The following is a 23,473-nucleotide window of genomic DNA, read 5'->3' on the forward strand; positions in this document are numbered from 1 at the left end:
CAACATCCACAGGAAACAAACTGATTCCATGAAAAATGAAACACTTCAAACAAAAGAGGATCTGAATTTAGTGAAAGGATCTGCCAGGATCATGGGTGGGGTAAAGTGATGAGGAAAAGAAATCTCAGTTCTTCTCAAATGAATGTATACATTCAATAAGAAAATTCAGAAATCCAGATTGGGTAAGGGTATGTGATCTGGGTTCTCATCACGGCAACCCCCAAAACACCAGTCTCTCTCTGGTCCCCACAGCATCCAAAGAACCTCCTTGGCCAGATCCTTCTCAGGTTACTGGAGGTGTTAAGAGCATCCACACTCCTGCCAAGAAAGACAGTGGACTCAGGAATCCCAAGGGCCAGGTGACGTGGCACATGCCTGTCATCCCAGTGGCTTGGGAGGCTGAGGCAGGAGGATTGCAAGTTGGAGGCCAGACTCAGCAACTTAGCAAGACCCTAAGTAACCCAGTGAGACCCTGTCTCTAAATACAATATAAAAAGGGCTGGGGAGGTGGCTCAGGGGTTAAGAGCCTCTGGGTTCAACCCCAGTACAGGGAAAAAAAAAATACCACCGCAGAAAGTGACCAGTGTGAAGACTGAGTGCAGAGACCACCATGCCTGATGCCCGTATGTGTGTGTGAACAGCAGCTTTTCTTTCTTTTCCTGCTCTTTAATTTTGCCCGGATTGCCTGACTTCCGACTTAACCTCAATTACTAAATTAAAAAGAAAACTTCCCCTGAGTTATAACAGGCCAAAACAAGAGAGGCTCTATGCTCCCACACACCCCAAATAACATGCTACCATCCTTACCGAACTGCAGGGAGATCATCCGCTTTGAGAGACTTCTCATATTCCTCGCTGTTCTTGGAAATGATTTCAGGCTCTGCTTGGTGAGAACCCGATAATATTAGTAAACGTCACCAAACTTCTTTTTCCATGTTGGTTCACTAAGAAACAGGGACTCCCTTACACAATTCTGTCATGCCAGCCTTGGGACAGAAGTCCTGGTGTGTGGTAAGCACCCAGTAAAAAAAGGTTTGTTCGTAATAACCAAATGCATGGATAATGAATATGTGGACCAGGCGCATTCTAATTATGAGGACGGATGGAAGCAAGAGGGGACTTCCAGTCCTTTACGTAGCACCCCCACAGAGAAAAAGAAGAAAATGGATTATACATGAAATCATCCACTTCAGTATGGGAACTTGGGAACTCTTCAGATTTCCAAATTCTAGGGGAATAGTTAAGCAACTTGCAGTCCTACTAGCAGAGGAAATATTATGATGTTTAGGGAAAGTACATGTGATGACATATTAAGAATCTCAGAGTAAAGGAATATGACACGTGTGCTCACCTATAACCTCATCTAGGGGCTGGGGAGGTAGCTCAGTGGTCAAGTGCTTGCCTAGCATTCATGAGATCCTGAGTTTGATCCATAGTAACGCACACGCACATGCAGACAAAGTCATATGACCTCATCCATGGAAAAAAAAATTCTAGCGCCAAACCAAAGAAATTTGAGGGAGGGGAAGGGGATGGGGATGGGAATGAAGGGGACAGAACTTTCCTGTTCATATGTGGACACACGACCAGGGAAACTCCACATCCTGTCCCACCACAAGGATGGGGAGTGTGTGTGATGTGTCAGAGTGCACCCTGCTGTCATGGACAGCTAAAAAGGACAAATAAAAAATTAAAGGGAAAAAAAACAAAGAAATTTGCGTTCATATGATAACCTAAATGTTACACTGATTGAAATAGGTGGTGGAATGATTATTTTTCTTACTTTTTAAAATACTTTTTTAGGGACTGGGGTTGTGGCTCAGTGCTAGGGCACTTGCTGGCATGTGTGAGGCTCTGGGTTTGAACTCAGCACCACATAAAAATAAAATAAAATAAAGGTATTGTGTCTGTCTACAAGTAGAAAAAAATTCTTTATATTTTATCTATTGAACTTTCTTTATAAAACCACAGCTAGAGTCAGCAAAGTTTCTTGCAAGTCATAAAACAAATGAAAATTAAAGAAAAAGAACCAACAACAAAATTGATCACCGCAGCAAGGGCGAGGTTGCTTTGCAGGATGGACTATGCCAAGGGCAGCGTCTGATGCACGCATGGGACCACAGTGCACGTTTACGGCAGCTGCACATACAGGGGAGGGGCCACAGTGCACGTTTACGGCAGCTGCACATACAGGGGAGGGGCCACAGTGCACGTTTACGGCAGCTGCACATACAGGGGAGGGACCACAGTGCACGTTTACGGCAGCTGCACATACAGGGGAGGGGCCACAGTGCACGTTTACGGCAGCTGCACATACAGGGGAGGGACCACAGTGCACGTTTACGGCAGCTGCACATACAGGGGAGGGACCACAGTGCACGTTTACGGCAGGGCCACAGCGCACATTTACGGCAGCTGTCTATACACAAGGAGGGACCACGGTGCTTGTTTACCACAGCCTCTGAAGCACTGGAGGGACTGCACGCACGTTTGCGGCAGCTGCACATACACAGGAGGGACTGCAGTGCACGTGTACGGCAGGGGCCACAGCGCACATTTACGGCAGCTGTCTATACACAGGAGGGACCACGGTGCACGTTTAGGGCCCCTGCAGCACCACCCACTGCTTTCCCGCCACAGTCTTACTCAACTTTTTTCAACAGTCACTTCTACTCACCTTGCAAAAGCTTTGAGTGTTTCTCTGGCTTCTCTTGTTTTCCTAAGAGATGCTCCTCCTCCAACTCCTCCTTGCTGATACTGGCCTTCTCCTGGCCCAGATTGGACTGTTTTCTCTGTTCTAAAACCAAACGCCTCACTTCCTCTAGAATGCAGAAGAGAGGATGTTGGACTCACTGGGTCAGAGCGCCGCTTGCAGATCCGCTACGTGACCGTGGCTGGGCTCAGGATGGACAGGAAGCGATAGGTAAGGGAGATGAGGCCGGGCACAGGTTGCTGTCATCCCAGCAGCTAGGGAGGCTGAGGCAGGAGGATCGCAAGTTGGAGGCCAGCCTTAGGAATTTTGCCCTAAGCAACTTAGCGAGACTCTGTCTCTAAATACAGTATTTTAAAAGGTTGGGGATGTGGCTTATCGGATAAGTGCCCTGGGTTCAATTCCTATTACCTCCAAACAACAACAACAATAGACCCTTGAGCTAAAGAGTAACAAGGTCTGGTGCATGGATTACCATGCCTCTTTCCTTTGTGATATAAAACAGACCTCTTGAAGTGTTTCTGCACTCCCAGGGAACAAGAGTGTCTATAAGGAACCTCATGAGGACTCAAGGCAGATGCTCCAGACCCATAGGGGAGCAATTAACAGTGATCCACGTGATCTTAATTTTTCTCTCTTTGCTATTCTGCTGCTCAGTTGTTTTTACAAAGTTAATATGCACTGCTTTTATTAATGGGAAAAACATATTTAAGGGAAGAGGCAGCTACACCACACTTGAGTCAGGGTTCAGGGAAAAGCAAGTAATACTGTTTCAATTTTTTTCAGCAAGAAAAAGGAACTTTTTAAAATTTATTTTTATTGTAAACAATGGGATACATGTTGTTTCTCTTTGTACATGGAGTAACAGCACACCATTTGCATATTCATACATTTACATAGGGTAATGATGTTTGATTCATTCTGTTGTTTTTTCCTTTCCCCCCACCCCTCCCACCCCTCTTTTCCCTCTATACAGTCCTTCCTTCCTCCTTTCTTGCCCCCCTCCCACCTCCCATTATGTGTCATCATCCGCTTATCAGTGAGATCATTCGCCTTTTGGATTTTTGAGATTGGCTTATCTCAGCATGATATTCTCCAATTTCATCCATTTGCCTGCAAATGCCATAATTTTATCATTCTTTATGGCTCAGTAATATTCCATTGTATATATATACCACAGTTTCTTTATCCATTCATCAATTGAAGGGCATCTAGGTTGGTTCCACAATCTGGCTGTTGTGAATTGAGCAGCTATGAACATTGATGTGGCTGCATCTCTGTAGTATGCTGATTTTAAGTCCTTTGGGTATAGGCCAAGGAGTGGGATAGCTGGGTCAAATGGAGGGTCCATTCCAAGCTTTCTGAGGAATCTCCACACTGCTTTCCAGAGTGGCTGCACTAATTTGCAGCCCCACCAGCAATGTATGAGTGTACCTTAAGAAAAAGGAACTTTTACACCAGGGGTGGGATTATAAGTTATAAGTCTCCTCAAAAGACTGGACAGGGAACCACCCCATCAAGCTATACCACTCCTCAGTATCTATCCTGAAGAATTAAAGTCAGCGTACTACAGGGATACATGTTATAGCAGCACAACCCACAAGAGCCAAACTACAGAACCAGTCTTGGTGTCCACTGACAGATGAATGGATAAAGAAAATGTGGAATCTGTACACAGTGGAGTGGGTTTTGTTTTGTTTGGTTTGGTGCCAGGGATTGAACCCAGGGGCGCTTAACCACTGAGCCACATCCCCAGCCCTTTTTATGCTTTATTTTGAGACAGGGTCTCACTAAGTTGCTGAGGCTGGCCTCCAACTTGTGATCCTCCTGCCTCAGCCTCCAGAGCTGCTGGGATGACAGACATGCACCACACCCAGCTGGAAACTTCTGGATGCATCTTACACACCTCATCCATTAATTGGCAGAATTTTGCCCCGCCTGCTGGATGCCAAGGTCTATCACCATCTTGAGCAGTAGCCAAGCCTCCAGGGACCCTGACTGCTGCAGCCTCTAAGGGTCTGGGTGGCTGAGCATGTTGGAAAAACCTCCTAGGCCCCCTTGTGCAAGAAGATACCCCGCTGGTCTCTTCTCAAGAGAATGTTCACCTTGACTCCCTGGAGCTTGAGGTGGGAGGTCCTGCCAGCTCCCGAGATGCCCGCCAGCCACCTTTCTTACTGTCTGTAGGCGAAGTCTCTAGCATTTCTGGAGTGGCAGCAATGTCTTTTTAAAAACTGCAGCTTCCTTAGCCCTAGTTGTACTCCAGCCTTTCAAGTTCTCTGTTCCCAATTCTTTCTGCTCCTGATTATCACAGTGAACTTGGCTCAAAGTCACCAGCACTATCCATGCCACCCCCCGAATACTGTGCTGCCTACACTTTCTACTGCCCAACTATGAAGTCCATTGCTTCTAAAATCAGCCTCACAGAGTCTCAGGACCTGGGCCAAATGCAGACATCTTCTCAGCCTCTACTCCAAATTCCAAGAGTCCTCCTTTTCTGGACTCCCTTGAGCCGGGTGTTCCCTGATCATGACCCAATTGCCGTTCTGGTCTTCTGAGTTCCCACCAGAAATGAGGCATTAAGCTCCACTTACAACCATCTAAGGCATTTCCAGATCCCGCTGCTAAATGAAGGATCATGGAAAATAATATTCCCACAGGACGGCTCCCCAAGAAAAGCGGAGGGACAGTGTGGCTCGGGAGGAGGGAGGGAACTTAGCCGAAGACGGCACCTCTCCCCAGTACCAGTGCGCCCTGGGGCGTGGGGAGCGAACTTCCCTCCCTCCCTGGTTCATCCGCAGCTTCTCCACCAAAAGCAAACGCTGTCCCCTTCCCACCCCGGTGCATCCCGAAGGAAGGAGGCAGGTGCTCAATGCTGGGCCCTGGGCTTTGACCCGCCCCCGCGCGAACAGCCCTCAGTGGAGGCACCGCGAATACTGAGACCCCGGGGAACCGTGGATCCAGAGGAAGTAAGACAATGCGAAGATTCGAGGACTCTTCCTCGGGACCTGGACCCTCCTCTTCCCAGATGACCATGAGCTTCCGCCCTTTTACAGCTGCCACCCTGGTTAAAGTGTAACGTGTACGACGGGCCCTGACGGCCCCCTGCTCGTCCGCAGTTTCCAAGGAGACTCTGAGACCCCGACTCCTTCTGTAACTGGGGGGTCAGCTCCGTAGGCAGCGCATGGGCCCCGCCGTGCCTGACCCACGCACTTCGCTGCAGAACGAAGGACAGCCTGCTGACCCCAGGGTTGCTTCCGTCACTTGTGGGCCGTGAGCTGACGGTTAGCATCTCAAAATTGCTCCCACTATTCCAGGAAGCTCCAAAGGCCCGCGGTGCAGTCATGGCGAGGAGCCCGCCTCCCGGTTCCGAGTCCTGCTTCAGTCTGCTTTTCAGTCTTGTGACCGGAGGACCCACCTGCACAGCCGAGAGGAGCAGGAGTGGGTTTGGGGCTCACGGGGCAGAGGGCCCAGTCCACAGGCGGCCGGCTCCGTTCCTCGGGCCTGAGGGGAGGCTGAACCTCATGGAGGAAGAGTGTGGTGCAGGGAAGCAGCTCCCCTGGGGACCAGGAGGCAGAGAGACTCCACTCCCAGATGCACATGTGTCCCCAGAGCCAGGCCCCAGTGCCACCTCCTCACCACACCACCTGCCTCCAGGTGCCCCTGCGGGTCCCCCAGGGAGCCAGGCACGGACCGGGTTGAGGCTCTCAGGACCCGATCGTGTCCCCCTGACCTTCCTGCAGGGTCCCCACGGGGGCTTCTGGGGACCCCACACCCACGCCCTACCAAAGGACTTGTCTAAGGTCACCAGCTAGAACCAAATGGAGACAGGACAGAATTCCTCTGACTTCAAAACCTAGATCTCCACCCCTCCCAGCTCACTCACTTGAAAAGACTTGAAAAGACTCTGACAATCACATATTCATACAAATAAAAACATCTAGAAAGATCTACATGGAAATATTCACGTTTGGGGTAGTAGAACTCTGCATTGAAGCCAGACCACTCAACCACTGAGCAACATCCTCAGCGCTCTTTTGTATTTTATTTAGAAACAGGGTCTCAGTGACTGTTTAAGGCCTCTCTAAGTTGCTGAGGCCGGCCTCCAACTTGTGATCCTCCTGCCTCAGCCTCCCAAGCTGTTGGGATGACAGGCCTGCACCACCACATCTGGCTCTGGGGCAGTAGAATCTTTAAATTTCTCTCTCTTTTTTTTTTTTTTTTTTTTTTTTCCCTGATGTGGGGGATAGAACCCAGGACCTCACACTGAGGTCCTGAAAATTTTGACTGAAAATTTCCAGTCAAATTTTCTCTTGGTTTCTTGGTATCCTCAAATTCTTTTCTTCTTCAGCAAACATACAGTAGTAGTCCAGGGAACCAGATTGCACAACCATCCCGGAACCAACAGACGCCAAAGGTGACACAGGAAGACAGACCCTGCCCACCAGGGCCATAAGTCCCCTGGTGGCGTAGGACTTTCCAACACCCCAGTGAATCCTGAAAGCATTTTATACCATCAAAACAGAAAGCAGTGTGTCAATTAGATGAAAGACACAAAGCAATTTGATTCTGAGACTATAAGTTGAGTTCCCTTATCTGAAATGTTTGGGATTAGGGATTTTTCTCAGATTTTAAATATTTATAATATGCATAATTAGATAACTTGGGGATAGAACCCAGATCTAAGCATGAGGTTTATTTATGTTGCGTATACACCTTATACGTAGTCCACAGATAATTGTGCACACTATTTTCAGTGCACCTGCATCTTGGTTGTGACCCATCATAGGAAGTCAGGCATGGAATTTTCCATTTGAATCATCATACTGGTACTCAAAAAGTTTCAAATTTATTATTATTATTATTATTTTGGTCCCAGGGGTGCTTACCCACTGAGCCACATCCCCAGCCCTTTTTATATTTTATTTAGAGACAGAGTCTCACTGAGTCGCTTAGGGCCTCACTAGGTTTCTGAGGCTGGCCTCTAACCTGTGATCCTCCTGCCTCAGCCTCCCAAGCTGCTGAGAGACAGGCATGCGCCACCGTGCCCAAAAAAGTTTCAAATTTTGAAACCCAGATTCCAGGGGTTGGGATCAGGGATACTCAAACCATAGGGAGAAATCGAAAGTTTCCAGAAACAGATAAAACCCGAAACTCCTGACTTACCAAACGATCCTGTTTCTTCCAAATAACTGGCAGCCTTCAATCGGTAATACCTGACTTTCTTTGAAATCTTGTCCTTGTTGTCCCAGAGCCTCAGGGTTATTTTATGGAAATTTATTTTCTTTAGCAATTCCTTTGTCATGTTGACGTTAAAAGTCTGGCTCCAAGACACCCATACTTTGTCACCTTCTTGCCATGGCTTAATAGTCTGTATTGAAAGAAAAACACACACACTCAGACACTGTGGGGCTAGAATAAAGACTCCTGTCGGCCTGTCCAGATCTACAACCGAGCTGGAGACACATGTCACTGTCTCCTGAAAGCAATGCCTGCAGCTCATCTGTCTTCAAACAATAAGAAATGGGATGTCAGGTCCTGTGTCCCATCTGGCCTCCACTTCCACGTACTGACTGGAGTGTGTAGCGCTTGCCCACACGGACACTCACACATGTGTATATGAGGACCACGCCTGCGTGCATGCAGAGAAATCTAAGACACACCAGAACTGTCAAAACACTCCAGAAATGACTGGGTAAAAATATCTCAAGAGACCAGGCACGGGGGTGCACACCTGAAATCGCAGTGGCTCCGGAGGCTGAGGCAGGAGGATAGTAAGGTGGAGGCCAGCCTCAGCCACTTAGCGAGGCCCTCAGTAACTCAGTGAAACCCTGTCTCTAAATAAAGTATAAAAAGGGCTGGGGAGGTGGCTCAGGGGTTAAGTGCCCCTGGGTTCAATCCCTGGTCCCAAAAAACAAAATTATATCTATATATGAAAAAGTCATGGCATTGCAGATTTTCCAGAAGGCTGAGTGGTCTGGGGCCCTGAATTTCTAGCAAGCTCCAGGTGATGTTCACGCTGCAAGTCCACAGAGCACATTTTCTGTTGGTGCGTGTCACACTAGGCGCCAGGTCACAGGCGCACACAGGCCACGCACCTTGACTCCCGAGTCCAGGAACACCTTGACCATTCCCGGAAATAACACCATCTCGACGCTTTTGGGTTCCTGGTCATCCGGCAGGAGGAAGTACTCCATGTGGTAGAAACGACGAAGCCTCGCAATGTGGTTGTCCAGTTTGGGGTGTTTCTTGTATTTTTCGAGAAGGTTTATATATTTTCCTTTAATGCCTAGAAGATAAAGATGGAACCAGTTTTCCTTTAACCACGTGTAGAAAAGCAGATCCTGCAGCCAAGTGCTACTGGAAGTGCCCCCCGCAAAGACCCTGTATTGAGAATTTGATCACTAGCCTGTGGGGCTGTTGCGATGTGGTAGAATCTTTAAGAGACAGAGCCCCGTGGGAGGAACATGACCTTGAAGGGAATAATGGGGCCAGGGCGGTGGATATACCCATAATTCCATTGACTTGGGAGGCTGAGGCAGGAGGATCGCAAGTTGGAGGCCAGCCTCAGCAATGTAGTAAGTCCCTAAGCAGCTCAGTGAGACCCTGTCTCTAAATAAAATATAAAAAAGGGCTGGGGATGTGGCTCAGTGGGTAAGCACCCCTGGGTTCAATCCCTGGTAAAAAAAAAAAAAAAAAAAAAAAAAAAAAAAAAAGACTCTTTAAAGACTTTTTGTTTTGTTTTGTTTGGGTGCTGGGAACCTAGGACCCTGCACATACTAGGCAAGTTCTCTACCATTGAGCTATTCTTCACCCAAAGGCTTTTCAAGTTCAAGTTTATAACCCCCAGGAAGCTGCTACGGCATTACTAATTCTATGTCATCAAGATAATTAGCATTTTTGCAGTTTGGAATATGGCTCTCCCTGGCTGTTCTTCACAAGCACTGGAACTTTCTAAAGGTACCATGGTCCAGAAAGCCTGAATTCTGTTCTGATTCAATCTGAGAAGGGCCAGGAAGTAGAGAAGCAGAGTCTCTCATTTCCTGTCAATGGGAGGGCAAATTATGATACTCTCTTTCCAGGGCATTTGGACAGTATGCCCATTTTTTTTAATGTGTTCTTTTAAATCCAGCGATTCCACATCTTGGAATTCAGGCCACGGAAGAGCCACACCTACAGATGCACAAAACATATGTCTAAGGATGTCTATTGCAAGGTGGTACCTGAAAAAAATAATGGTTAGCAATCTAAATATTCACCAATAAGGGGTAGGACAGGGCTGGTGGTGAAGCTCACTGGTAGGGAACTTGCCTAGAAGGTGTGAGCACCTGGGTTCCGTTCCTAGCAACACAAGTAATAATCATGATAATAATAACAAGGGGTAGGATAAATTAGAGACATACAAGGGAATACTATACAGCCATCTAAAATAAAACAACAAAATAAAAATAAGCCTGTGTTCATGTCCTCTATGATATCTAAGATGTTTTGTGCCAGTTTGGGGTGGGAGGTAACAGGGGATTGAAACCAGGGGCGCTTAAACACTGAGCCACATCCCCAGCATTTTTTATTTGTAGACAGGGTCTCACTAAGTTGCTTAGAGTCTCGCTAAGTTGCTGAGGCTGGCCTCCAACTTGTGATCCTCGAGACTCAGCCTCCAGAGTTGCCATGTCAAATTTTTAAAAGGTAAGTTATAGAATATAACATGCAGGATATCATTTCTCTTAAATAAACAATTTATAGGGACAAGAGGTATGGCTCAGAAGTAGAACAATTTCCTAGCATGCAAAAAGACCTGAGTTCAATCCTCAGCACTGCAAAAAATAACTAAACAATTTATACAAATATCATATACATATCCATAAATGCATATGTATTAAAGGAAAAAACAGTGAACCTAGAATTTTATACCCAGCTAAAGGTGTGTCAAAGGTCTTGTGACGTTTTGAAAATTTATTTTGCAAATAACTTTGGTATGTGTTGGGGTGTGGGTGTGGGTGTCCCCAGAAGCCCCCGTGGGAGACGCTGCAGGAAGGTTCAGAGGGGAGGCGATCAGGTCCTGAGAGCCTCAACCCGGTCTGTGCCTTGCTCCCTGGGGGATCCGCTGGGGGCACCTGGAGGCAGGTGGTGTGGTGAGGAGGTGGCACTGGGGCCTGGCTCTGGGGACACATGTGCATCTGGGAGTGGAGTCTCTCTGCCTCCTGGTCCCCAGGGGAGCTGCTTCCCTGCACCACACTCTTCCTCCATGAGGTTCAGCCTCCCCTCAGGCCCGAGGAATGGAGCCGGCCGTCTGTGGACTGAGCCCTCTGCCACCGTGAGCTCCAAACCCACTCCTCCTCCTCTGTGGTGGTTCTGATCAGGTCTTTAAGTCACAGCAGGGAAAATCAACTAACACAGTATAAATGCATGAAAACAAGAAGAGCAGGACTAAGAGGTGTCGCAAAGGGATTCCTGTGCTAAAGGTGGCCAGTTATCTTGTGCTTGGTCTTGGCCAGATACCTTTTTCCAGACTCTTCTGCTTGATATCAACAGGCTCCAGGTAAAAGCATTGCTATGGAAAGAGGAGGTCACTACATAATGATAGAAAGTCCAATTTATCAAGGGGATGGATCCATTCTAAACAGGACATATACCTAATGGCACTGGGCCCGGTGACAGTGACTTTGTTCTCCTTTTTTTTTTTAACCATGGAGTGAACTCAGGGGTGCTTAACCACTGAGCCACATCCCCAGCCATTTTTATATTTTATTTTGAGACAGGGTCTCGCTGAGTTGCTTAGGGCCTCACTACGTTGCTGAGGCTGGCCTCCAACTTGCGATCCTCCTGCCTCAGCCTCCAGAGCCCCTGGGATCTCAGGCATGCACCATGGTGTCTGGCACTCTGTGGTTCTTCATGCATAAAGAGCAGACTGGCTGGGAGAATATCACTTGCTTCTTAAGGACTTTGAGGAGGAGTCTGTGGAGCTCATGCAACTGCTTACATCCCCGGCCCACCGTCGGAACCCCTCCTTTTCCGACTTCCGCTCCTGGACGTCATGGACCACCCAGAACCCGAAAGATGGCAGAGGGATCTTCTCCCAGGACCAGGTCAGGAGCACACGGGCTCGGTGGAAAGGGAACTGGCCTCCGCGTGACCACCTACCCAGATTCAGGGGGAAGGCCAGTGAGATGATAAATTCGCAGGGCACCAGCTGGGGGACGTCGGAGGCGGAGGCGGTGGCGGGCTCTTCCAAGGACCCGAGGCTGCTGCACCGGTTGTCCGAGTCGTACTCCTGAGCCCGGGTCCTCAGGTACTCGTCCACCACGCACTCGTTTGCGGTCTGCAGAAAGCTGTGCAGCGACGACAGCGGGTCGATGCTCGCCTGGTCCTCGTCTTCCCACTCCCAGGCGTTCAGCGACATGGTGCGCAGCACCCGCTGGGCCGCGGGCCTGGCTGGAGCTGCAGGGGAGCCCACCTCCTCCGGGGGCACGCGCCCGTCGCTCCCTCCCTCGTCCCTTCTCGACCTGGAGGCAGGACGGGACGCCAGGCCCGGGCGTCGAAGAGCGAGGGGGTGGGGGGGCGGGCGTCCTCCGGACGCGGGTACCTGTGCGCTGGGCGGCGGCCGCTGGGCTCAGACCCCGGCCTGCGCCACCGCGCGGGCTGCGCAGTCCCGCCCGCCCCGCCGGCAGCTGGGTTTTGCAGTTGCTAGGAGACGGCAGCGCTCGGGGGCGGGGCTGGGCGGGGAGGGGGCGGGGCGGGGCGGGGCGGGGCGGGGGCGGGGCTGGGCCGGGCCTCGGCGCCCAGTCAAGTCCGTCAAGAGGCGTATTCGCGTTCGGAAACCAGTAGCGCGCTCGTGCGTTCAGTCATTACGGGGTGCCTGCTCTGAGCAAGCACCTATTATGCACCTGATTTTGGGGGGTGGGGAGCGTACTGGGGATCGAACCCCGGGCTGCTTAATCGCTGAGCCACATCCCCAGCCCTTTTTCTATTTTATTGAGAGACAGGTAGGAGGAAGAGGAGGAGGAGGAAGAGGAGATGGAGGAGGAAGAAATGGAGGAGGAGGAGGAGATGGAGGAGGAGATGGAGGAGGAGAGGAGGAGATGGAGGAGGAGGAGGAGATGGAGGAGGAGGAGATGGAGGAGGAGGAGGAGGAGGATGGAGGAGGAGATGGAGGAGGAGGAGGAGGAGGAGGAGGAGGAGATAGGAGGAGGAGAGGAGGAGGAGGAGGAGGAGATGGCAGGAGGAGATGGAGGAGGAGGAGGCGGGAGGAGGAGATGGGAGGAGGAGGAGGAGGCGGCAGGAGGAGGCGGCAGGAGGAGGAGGCAGGAGGAGAGGAGGTAGGAGGACGGCCTCTGCTCAGACACACCTTCTAGTCCAGTCATCAGGGGGACTAACCTGATGACCTGGTCTGCAGAGAAGTGGTAAATCTGTTTATTTTAAAGCTCGGTTCACATGCAGAACTCTGTGCTTTTTATGTCCCATGCCAAGAGGAACTGTGGAAGCTTCCTGCGTAACTGTTTGGACAGATGCATGCAGTCGTGGAACCCCCAGCTCCCCGGAAGCATAGACCCCAGAAAGCTCTTTCGAGCACTGACACATGCCAAGAGTCTGGAAATAAATACATCAGAAAGACCCACGGTCCCCTCTTGGTGGCAGGATGGTGGATTTCTTTGCCTTTGAGCACTTCTCTAGACTTTGAACAATATATTGTTGGAAGCCTCAAACGATACAGAGGTGACTTCAGAAAATCATCCTTTGCCAGGACCTCGACCCCCTGACAGTCACCCACCCCCCATCCACACAAAGGATCCCTGGGAGATCTATGAGTTGCTCCCTTTGAACCTCAAACAAAACCCTTATGGATAGGACTGGAATTATTGCAGAGGCCCCTGGTAACCTGGCCCCAGAGACAGACAGGCCTGACAGCGCGCCATTGTAAACCCAGCCCGCTGAGCCACAGGGGAGCCGAGGCCAGGGAATGGCCTCCTTTGCAGCCGGATCCTGAAAGGCTTTCTTTTCAATATCGAACGCCACTGTCCAAAGGAGCCCTTTAGCCCAAGCAGTGTTATAAATGCAGACAGTGTACAGATGCATGTCTCCTCTTTGTCTGGGTGACCGACTCTCAGCAATACCATGAAATGAAATCAGCCTCTTCTGCAGAGACAGGACTCACCATGTCAGGGGACAGACAGGTGAGGATGCTGGGAACTCAGGTTAAGAGGAGGACTGCAACACAGCGGGCTCACAGCACTGGCCCCACATAATTTCTTTGCCAAGAAGCCATTTACCTGCAGCCCTGCCTGGCCTACAGGGACAGGGCACGTCACATCCCTTGGCAAACTTCCTGTTCCCTGCAGGAGAAATGCAGCCCCAAATAACGTGCATAAGAGGAGCCAAGTCACCCTGGAGGGGAGACTTTTGGGACCAGATCCTGAAACTCTTGGAAATAAGGATAGTTCCTCCTATCTATAAGAAAGTATGGTTAAAACATGACTGGAACCCCAGCAGCTCAGGAGGCTGAGGCAGGAGGGATCGTAAGTTGGAGGCCAGCCTCAACAACTTCACAGAGTCCTAAGCAACTCAGTGAGACCCTGTCTCTAAATAAAATATAAACAGGGCTGGGGATGTGGCTTAAGGGTTGAGCACCCCTGGGTTCAATCCCAGGTACCAAAAAATAAAAACAAAATAAAAATGAAAGAATCCAGTTAGAATCTGTCATCATAGGGCAAGGGGACCTGGAGTGGCCACGGCAGTGGGGACTTGAAAGTCTGATGTCACCCTGCTGTCAGTCAAAAGTCAAGAGGTGGATGTGGGCAGGACTTTCCAGAAACTTCTCTGGGACCCCAATAATAAAACTGGAGCGCAGGAGAGGCACCTTGTCCCTCTCCTCTCTGAGAGGACCCACTCTGTCCCTTGAGCGTGTCCCCTTTCCTTTTTCTTGTCCCTTCAAGGGATTCAGGCCTGGTACTCTGAGTGACATATTTGAAATCTCTGAGTTGATTGCAAAACTTGGGGTTTGAAGAGGGGGCTCTTCACACTGCTCCGTTTCCTGGAAGACCCCCAACTCTGTAACAAGCTGAGTCCAAGAATCTGGCTCCGAATGCAGTTCCAAGCTCCTGTTCTGGAAGCTTCTGCAGTGCATCTGAGGGTACGATCTACTAGCCACATCTGGAGCCTCAGAGACTGCAAGATCGCTGGGCAAAGGGCGCTCCTTCCCTTTCGATGCCGCAAGTTCACCTTGACATAAGTACGTTCCTACACACCAACGTGATCAGTGCCTCCTCTGTGCTGTCCCTGGCCTTGGGCCACCAGAGAGGTCCACAGAAGCAATGGCTGCTTTTACAAAACACAGGCTGTCTTGGTCAGCTTGCATGGTGTGACCAAAAGATCCAACCAGAACAACTTAGAAGCACAAAAGATGTTGTGGGCTTATGCGATCAGAGGCTCAGTCCATGGCCGGTTGGGTCCGTGGCTCTGGACCCAGGGTGATGTGGGGCGTCGTGGAGGGAAGCAGCTCAGCCCATGGTGGGCTCAGAAAGCAGAGAGGGGGAAACGGGATGGGATCACAGGGAAGATGCACCCATCCAGGACACACCCAGTGACCCACCTGCCTCCAGTTACCACCAAGTTAGTCCCATCAGACTGGATGGACTGGTGAGGTTACAACTCTCACAATCCAATCCCTTCACTTCTGAACATTTCTCTTTTTTTTTTTTTTTTTTTTTTTTTTGCCACTAGGGATTGAACCCAGGGGTGCTTCACCCCTGAGCCACATCCCAGCCCTTTTGATATTTTATTTAGAGACAGGGTCTCGCTGAGTGCTCAGGGCCTTGCTGAGTTGCTGAGGCTGGCCTCCAACTTGCCATCCTTCTGCCTCACCCTCCTGAGCTGCTGGGATGACAGGCATGGGCCACTATCTCTGAACATTTCTGCATTAACCCGGGAGCTGTAGGGGATGCTTCATATCCAAGCCATGACACACACCAATCAAGGAACCTGTCACTTGTAGGCAAAGAAAGTATGCAACATGCCAGGAATATCATTTGCAATGGCCATCCTAGGGAACAGCAGAGAAGGGAGCCAGAGGTACAGGTCTTCTTTCCATGTGCCAGATGCAGTTCCAGCTGAACAAACAGGCAATATCCTTCCCCTCCTGCACTATCAGTTTAATACAGGGAAACAGACAATACACAGAGGAAGAGCCAAGCGCTAGAGGTCATTATAGACGTGAAGGAATGAAGCACTGGATTTGAAGGGGTTGAGGAATAAGCAGTATGTATCTGGGGCAAGCAGATGCAAAGGTCCTGTGGCAGAAACCAGATAGAAGAACAGGAGGAGATTGGTGAAGGAAGAAGTGGTGGCAGAGGAGTTCACAGTGGTTATAAAGGAACATATATGCTGATATGCCAGGTCTTGGGGGGCAGGCTAAGGACTTTAGTTCCTATGAGAGGGAAATAAGTATTAGGTCCTAAGAAAGCAGGAAATAAGTATGATCTGGATTGAGGTGGGGTTTGTTTAATTGGTTGGTTATTGTTTAGTTTGGTTTGATTTGGTACCAGGGATTGAATCCAGGGGTCTATAACCAGTGAGCCACATCCCCAGCCCTTTTTATGTTTTTGAGAGAGGGTCTCACTCAGTTACTTAGGGACTCACTAAATTGCTGAGGCTGGCCTCCAACTTGCTATCCTCCTGCCTCAGCCGCCCGAGTTACTAGGATTACAGGAGTGCACCCTGCTCCAGACTGTTAACAGCATCCCTTGGCTGTCAAAAACAGCAGGTAGGCACGGCAGTACATGCCCATAATCTCTGGGAGTCAGGAGGCTGAGGCAGGAGGATAGCAAGTTCAGGACCAGCCTGGGCAACTTAGAGAGAACCTGTCTCAAAAAATAAAAATGGGGGCTGGGGTGGTTTCTCAGTGGTTAGAGCGCTTGCCTGGCCTATGTGAGGCACTGGGTTCGATTCTCAGCACCACATATAAATAAATAAAATAAAGGTCCATTGACAACTGAAAAATAAATTTAAAAATAAATAAATAAAAATAAAAATTCCTGGGTATGTGGCTTGGGGGGAAAGCTCCATTGGATTCAATCCTGGTGTTAAGAATTTTTATGTTATATATAAATAATGTTGGTGGAGAGAACAGTGGTGTGGCCATTTTGGAAAAGTTTGGACATTCCTCGAAACATTAAACAAAAAACTACCACAGGACTCGGTCATCCCACTACTAAGTATACCCAAGAGGAACGAAATTATAAACACACAAAAACTTGTGCACAAATGTTTCTAGCAAAATCATTCCCTATAGCCGAATAGTAGAAGAGATGCAAATGTTATCGACTGATGACTAAGTAAATAAAATGTCATCTATCCGTGCAGTGAAATATCAGTGCTAAAAACGAGTGGATTCGAGGAATATCTCACAACACAGCTCAGTCTCAAAAAGATCATGTGAACGTGTTCTTCCACAAAAGCCAACGACCACCGGTATGTGACTCGCATTTCACAGATTAATTGTCCAGAAGAGGTGGATCCATAGAAACCGGAAGTCATGGTCACCAGCAGCTGAGATGTGGGAAAGGAAAGAGATTCCTGGGAGTTACTTGCGTGTACGAGAATTTATTTGAGTGAGGAAAATGTTCAACAGTTAGATGGTTTTACAGCTGTAAACATACTAAAATCTACTGATTTATATATTTTAAATGGGTGGACTTTAGGGTATGTAAATGATAAAATGTATTCTCCCTTTTAAAAAGAGAAGCCAGGTATAGTGGCAGATGCCTGTCATCCCAGGGGATCTGGAGGCTGAGGCAGGAGGATCGCAAGTTGGAGGCCAGCCTCGGCAACTTAGAGAGGCCCTAAGCAACTCAGAGAGACCCTGTCTCTAAATAAAATATCAAAAGGGCTGGGGATGTGGCTCAGTGGTGGATCATAATAAAGGGGGGGGGGGGGGAAGGAAGCATCACCTTGTCCAAAAGGACAGATTGCAGCGAAAGCTAAAAGATTCGTGTCCCCAGAAATAACCACTGGATCCATTTGTGAACCATTCATCTTCTATGGTTTTCCATACAAGAAACGGAGCTGCTTCTGTGAGCTTCCAAAGAAGCTTCTGCGAACTTTTATACAGCTTCCATTCATCTTCCATGAGCTTCCTTGTAGAAAACATTTAGTCTTGTTTTGTGGGATCTTTGGGGGGGATTGGGGGTAACTGGGAATTGAACTCACGGGTGCTTAACCATTGAACCACGTCCCCAGCCCTATTATTATTATTATTATTATTATTATTATTATATTTTGAGAAAGGGTCTTGCTAAGTTGCTTAGGTCCTTGCTAAATTGCTGAGGCTGGCCTCGAACTTGTGATCCTCCTGCCTCAGCCTCCTAAACCGCTGGGGTTATAGGCGTGGGCCACCGCACCCGGCGGGATTTGACATATAAAACCACAGAGCTGTACACAATGCAAGATTCTGCCCATCTTGGAGACAAGGACTGTGGGGCCTTTTGCTCCAAAGTGACTGGAAAAGGGGGAAAAGAGCACCAGTCACCCAAGAAGTAGGTTTTCTTTCATCTTCCAGAAAAGTGTTCTAAGACACCCGAGAAAAAGTGCTCAAGTAGCCTTTAGGCTAATCTGGGGCCAGAGATGAAACTCGGGTCCCAAGGCCAATTGACCGATGGGACTGTGACTTTCTGGGGTGTCCAATCCCCACCCTCCGAGGCGCGCGCACGGGCAGCACAGAGAGCAGAGGCTTCGTCTCGGGGGCTGCTCAGCAGCCGGCCGCCCCTAACCCAGCCCCCTCTCCTCCTAAACCTCCTCTCCTGTCTCCTCCTCCGCTCTGGTTCCCACAGGGGGCTCTGCGCCACCAATGGTCGGGCAAGAAGTGTCTGGAAAGTCGGAGGCCGAATTGAGCCATTCCGCAAACTTCCCCGCGCCAGGCAGGCGGAGCAGGGGGGTGGAGAGAGCAGCGAGCCGACCGCCCCGAGGTGGGAGGACAGCGGACGCGGGGAACGCCCCGCGGGGGACCAGACGGGAGCGGGCAGCCCCTGCCCGGGTCCCTCCAGAGTAACGGGCGACCCGAGCGTCTGCCGCTGGACACGGCCCACCGCGCGGCCATCGCCAAGCCCCTCCTTTCGCGACACTCTGGGGCCGCCCCTGGAAGTGGCGGGGCGGGGAGGGACGGAGGAGGGACCGGAGGAGGGACGGGAGGAGCGCCGCGCGGCCATGGAGCCGGCCGGCCCGAGCGCGGAGGGCGCGGCCGCAGACCCGTACCGGCGGCCGGCGCGGCGCACGCAGTGGCTGCTGAGCGCCCTGGCGCATCACTACGGACTGGACCGCGGCGTGGAGAACGAGATCGTGGTGCTGGCCACCGGCCTGGACCAGTACCTGCAGGAGGTCTTCCACCACCTGGACTGCCGCGGCGCCGGCCGCCTGCCCCGCGCCGACTTCCGCGCGCTCTGCGCTGTGCTGGGGCTGCGCGCCGAGGGCGCCGCCTCCGGGGAGGCCCCCCGGGATGCGACCCCTGGGGACGCGAACTCTGGGGATGTGGCCTCCGGGGAAGGGGCCGCTGGAGTGGCCACCGCCGGGGACGCGGACGCCGAGGAGGAGGCGCGTCTGGCACTGCGCGCGGAGCCTCCGGAGCTCACCTTCCGCCAGTTCCACGCGCGCCTCTGCGGCTACTTCGGCACCCGCGCCGGACCCCGGCTGCCCCGCGGGGCCCTCAGCGAACACATCGAGACGCAGATCCGCCTGCGCCGCCCGCGCCGCCGCCGCCACCCGCCCCGGGCGCCGGGTCCCGAGGGCGGCCCCGGGGGCGCCGAGGGCGAGCGCGTGGCGCGGCTGGAGGAGGAGAACGGCAGCCTGCGCGAGCTGGTGGAGGACCTGCGCGCCGCGCTGCAGAGCAGTGACGCCCGCTGCCTCGCGTTGCAGGTGCGCCGGCGGCCGAGGGCAAAGGTGGCGAGGTATCGAGGGCGGCGTCCGGACGGCGGGCGAGGTGCTGAGCCCAGACTGGGCTGGGGATCGGGAAGGGAAGAGCCGGCAGCCCCAGCCCACCCCGCCCCATTTTCAGCCATCCTTGCTTCCTGTGCCAATCCTGCGCCTGTCCACTCCAGTCCCACCCTGTCACCCATTCACCATCTCAAAACCTCAGTCCCACACAACCATCCGCCACCTTTCTGCCCCTTCCCCTCCCCATTTCGTCTTGCCCCCTTTTTGGTACGGGGATTGAACCCAGGGGCACTGGACCACTGAGCCATATCCCAGCCCTATTTTGTATTTTATTTAGAGATAGGGTCTCACCGAGTTGCTTAGCACCTCCCTGCTGCTGAGGCTGTCCTCCAACTTGGGATCCTCCTGCCTCAGCCTCCCCAGCCGCTGGGATTACAGGCGTGTGCCACCACGCCCGGCTGGTCTTGTCCCTTCTAACCCAGGAACTGAACTTGTCTGGGTGGTCGCATATCCAGTTATCCAGTCAACAAGCAGTCTTCTCTCTCCTCTCCTTCCTGATAGATATCTGTGAGGAGAAGGAGAAAGAGAAGCAACGAAGACCCTGCCTGCACCCTTCAGGGGCTCCTTCCCCCGTTCAACTAGTATTATGGGGATCCCTCAGGGCCAGGCCTACTGCCCGAGTGAGACAGAATTAGCATTAACTGTGGATCAGGCAATCCCTGGCCGCCAAGTGTCGTAGGCGCCAGACTCAATCTGGTCTTCTGAGATGGAGTCATTGGTTGAGCTAGGGACCCAGACCTGGCATCTGAGATCAGTCTGTAAATGCCAATGCCATGCCCCAACGTGTACCAGGGACAGTGCCGGGGGCCAAAGCTCAAAGGAGGAAAGGAATAGCCTCCACCCCAAGGGAACCACAAGGCCGGCTTTGAACTTGAGATCCTCTGCCTCAGTTTTTTTTTTTTTTTTAACACCTTTTCCTCCCTTGCCAGGCACCTGGCTAGGAGCGGGCAGAGAGGATGCTCCTGATGCAGTGAAGTGACAAGGTGCTGGTTTTCAGTGACCATATGGATGCAGAAGCGAAAGGGCAGGTGGCAGAGCCAAGGGTGGAGAGGGGACAGTTTCCCCAGGACGTGAAATCCCAAGTCACGTTATGGGAATCCCTGGGATGAGGGCTGAAAAGGCGGTCCCTGATCATGCATTATCATTTATTAGGCACCTACTGTGTGCCAGGCCTGTTCTAGGCTCTGGGAACACAGCGGTCAACAGGACAGACCCCGCCCCTCCTCAACCAGCCTCAAGGAAGGCTGGACTCTTCCAGTCTGAGGTCCCTTAGGCCAAGTCTGGGGCGCGAGAAGCCATGCCAGGTTCAATGGTGCAAATGTAGGAGGGAGGCCGAGAAAAAGTCACACAGTTTAGGAATCCTTGTCGCCATGCAAAAGGACAGAATATGGGCTTCGTGCCCTAAAAGGGGAAAGCCGTTCAAGTTCCTACCTCGTCGGGACGTTCTGAGTATCGCATGAATCCAGACGCAGGAGGCTCTTAAAGCAGCGCCTGGCATGATAAGCAGAGCGTGCAGCTGACATGCGCCGCTGCTTGCCAGCGTGCGTCTGCAAGCGCGGGAATGGAGGCGGCCGTCGTGGCTGGCGTCCCTGTCGTGCACCTGGTGCCGGGGCTCACCTCCTGCCCCCTGGTGCCCTGTCTCCGCAGGTCGGACTCTGGAAGAGCCAGGCTGGCGCGCGCGAAGCGGGATGCGGCAGGCCGGAGGCGGTGGCCCGGGAGCTGCGACAGGCGCAGGGAGCGCTGGCGGCGGCGGGAGGCCCGCGCCGGAGGTGCGGCAGGGCCAGGCCGAGGTGCGACGACGTGCGGAGGAGGCCCGGCAGGCCGTGCTGCGTAGCCTGCGCCGAGTGCGCGAGCTGGAGGCGCTGGCGCAGCAGGTGCCCCGCTTGCAGCGCTGGGTGGGGCGGCTGGAGGCGGAGCTACAGCGCTACAGGTGAGATTGTGCGTGGGCAGGATGCGCCCAACCAGCGCTACCTGTGAGGAGTGAAGCCAGGATACGCCCATTCATTGAGGCGGGGGCGGGGGGCGTGGCTAGAATGCGCCCAATCAGCGCTATGGGTGGAGGGGCGTGGCCAGGGTGCACCCATTGCGCTATGGGTGGAGGGGCGTGGCCAGGATGCAACCAACCAGCGCTCCATGTGGGAGGAGGCGTGGCCAGGATGTACCCAATCAGCACTAAGGAGAGATGGGGCGTGGCCAGACTGGGCCCAACCAGCACTACCTGTGAGAAAGGGTGGGACCAGGATACGCCCATTCATTGCTGTGGGTGGGGAGCGTGGCTAGAATGCGCCCAATCAGCGCTATGGGTGGAGGGGCGTGGCCAGGATGCACCCAACCAGCGCTCCATAAGGGAGGAGGCGTGGCCTGGATGCACCCAATCATCACTAAGGAGAGATGGGCCGTGGCCAGGCTGCGCCCAATCAGCTCGGGTTCTACCAAAGTTCAGACTTGCGTTTCCCCCAGCCCAAGCGTTTCCAGGTTTACTCGTGCTCTTAAATGCTTCGCGACTTTTCTGCTTACTCTGCATTTCTGCCTCCAGTCTTCTCTTCACGCAGAGTCTATTCATTCATTCGGAGATCGCAATGAATGTATTCATTCTTTTTAAAATTTTTTATTTGCTCTTAGTTGTACATGACAGTAGGATGGATTTTGACATATAGCACACGCATGGAGTACAGCTTCTCATTCTTGTGGTTGAACGTGATGTGGAGTTACGGATGCACTGATTCATTTTATTTTATTTTATTTTGGATACTGCGCATTGAACCCAGGGTTGCTTTACCACTGAGCTACATCCCCCGCCCTGTTCTATTTTTTATTTAGAGACAGGGTCTCACTGAGTTGCTGAGGCAGGCTTTGAACTTGTGGTCCTCCTGCCTCGGCCTCCCGTCACCGGGTGTGCACCGCGCCCAGTTGATTCTTATTCTTATCCTTAAGAATAACGTGTCATTCTTATCCCAGGGAGATCAGCATGGGCGAGCTCTGAATTAAGGTGGCTTGCCACGTTTGACAAGGCAGCACCGTGCGGTGGGTACTCTTAGGTTCCTCCCCTTCAAATGAGGAAACAGGTTTGTAATGACCTTGCACTCGCTGGACCAGGACAGGAAGCGGGACTCAGAACCAAGGTCCAAGTCCTGGCAGGGCTGCTGACACATGTATGACTCTGGGCAAGTCACCAGCCCTCTTGGGTGGAGTCCCTGCCTGCGAGGCCGGCTGGGAAGAGGCTGGGAGGTTCTGTGTTGCACATAGTAGGCGCTCCCTACACAGAGCTTCCTGTCCCTTCAGATCACAAGGCATGCCGACCTCCTGGCTTGCACTGTGCCCGAAAGGGTGCGTTGCCCCAGGGATGTGACGGTGAACAAGACAGACCAAAATCCCCGTCCCACAAGAATACGTGCCGGGCAGCAGGCTGGAATCTGGGGGTAAGGGCACAGGGACCCCCTGAGGGATGTTACCTGGCAGGTTGGGCACGGGAAGACGAAGAAGGAAGAACATTCTTGTCTCAGAAAACGCAGTCAGTGTGGGCAGGACAGACCTTACAGCACATTCCAGAAACTAAAAGAAGTTAAAAGGAGTCCAGTGGACCAAAAAAACAAAAACAAAGCCTCCCAAGGCCAGAAAAGTTCAGAAGTTCAAGAAATTTCAGCCCAGTTAGAGTCTGGAAGGTGGATAGAAGGAATTTAGTTTTTCCCTCCAAAGAACCCACGGAAAAGGGTGACAGAGACGGATTTGCATTTCAATAAAGAATTACCCGGCTCCAGTTGGAACAAAGAGACAGGAGGAGGGGGAAGA

The 23,473-nt window shown here is 51.8% G+C and overlaps 3 protein-coding genes across 3 annotated transcripts in view; 2 read left to right on the top strand and 1 right to left on the bottom strand.

Moving 5' to 3' along the window:
* The window catches only part of CFAP92 (cilia and flagella associated protein 92 (putative)), a gene marked incomplete at its 3' end in the record, with an annotated part of 38,480 nt that extends 26,358 nt beyond the window's left edge, over positions 1-12,122 (bottom strand). The window contains exons 1-5 of the mRNA XM_079122477.1: positions 11,849-12,122; positions 8,806-8,996; positions 7,874-8,078; positions 2,678-2,821; positions 808-880 (exon numbers count right to left, since the gene is read on the bottom strand). Coding sequence (XP_078978603.1) covers positions 808-880; positions 2,678-2,821; positions 7,874-8,078; positions 8,806-8,996; positions 11,849-12,107 — 872 coding nt within the window. The 5' untranslated portion in view covers positions 12,108-12,122. The remainder of the gene's footprint in view (positions 1-807; positions 881-2,677; positions 2,822-7,873; positions 8,079-8,805; positions 8,997-11,848) is intronic.
* The window catches only part of GP9 (glycoprotein IX platelet), a 156,981-nt gene that overhangs the window by 98,292 nt on the left and 35,216 nt on the right, over positions 1-23,473 (top strand). The window lies entirely within an intron of this gene.
* Positions 18,776-23,473, top strand: part of EFCC1 (EF-hand and coiled-coil domain containing 1) — a 34,379-nt gene continuing 29,681 nt past the window's right edge. Inside the window, 4 exon segments of the mRNA XM_079122117.1 lie at positions 18,776-19,606; positions 21,332-21,436; positions 21,438-21,451; positions 21,453-21,614. Of these exon segments, the coding sequence (XP_078978243.1) occupies positions 18,902-19,606; positions 21,332-21,436; positions 21,438-21,451; positions 21,453-21,614 (986 nt within the window). The 5' untranslated portion in view covers positions 18,776-18,901.

The sequence above is a fragment of the Sciurus vulgaris genome (assembly GCF_902686455.1).
Source record: "Sciurus vulgaris genome assembly, chromosome: 19".
NCBI classification, from domain to species: domain Eukaryota; kingdom Metazoa; phylum Chordata; class Mammalia; order Rodentia; family Sciuridae; genus Sciurus; species Sciurus vulgaris.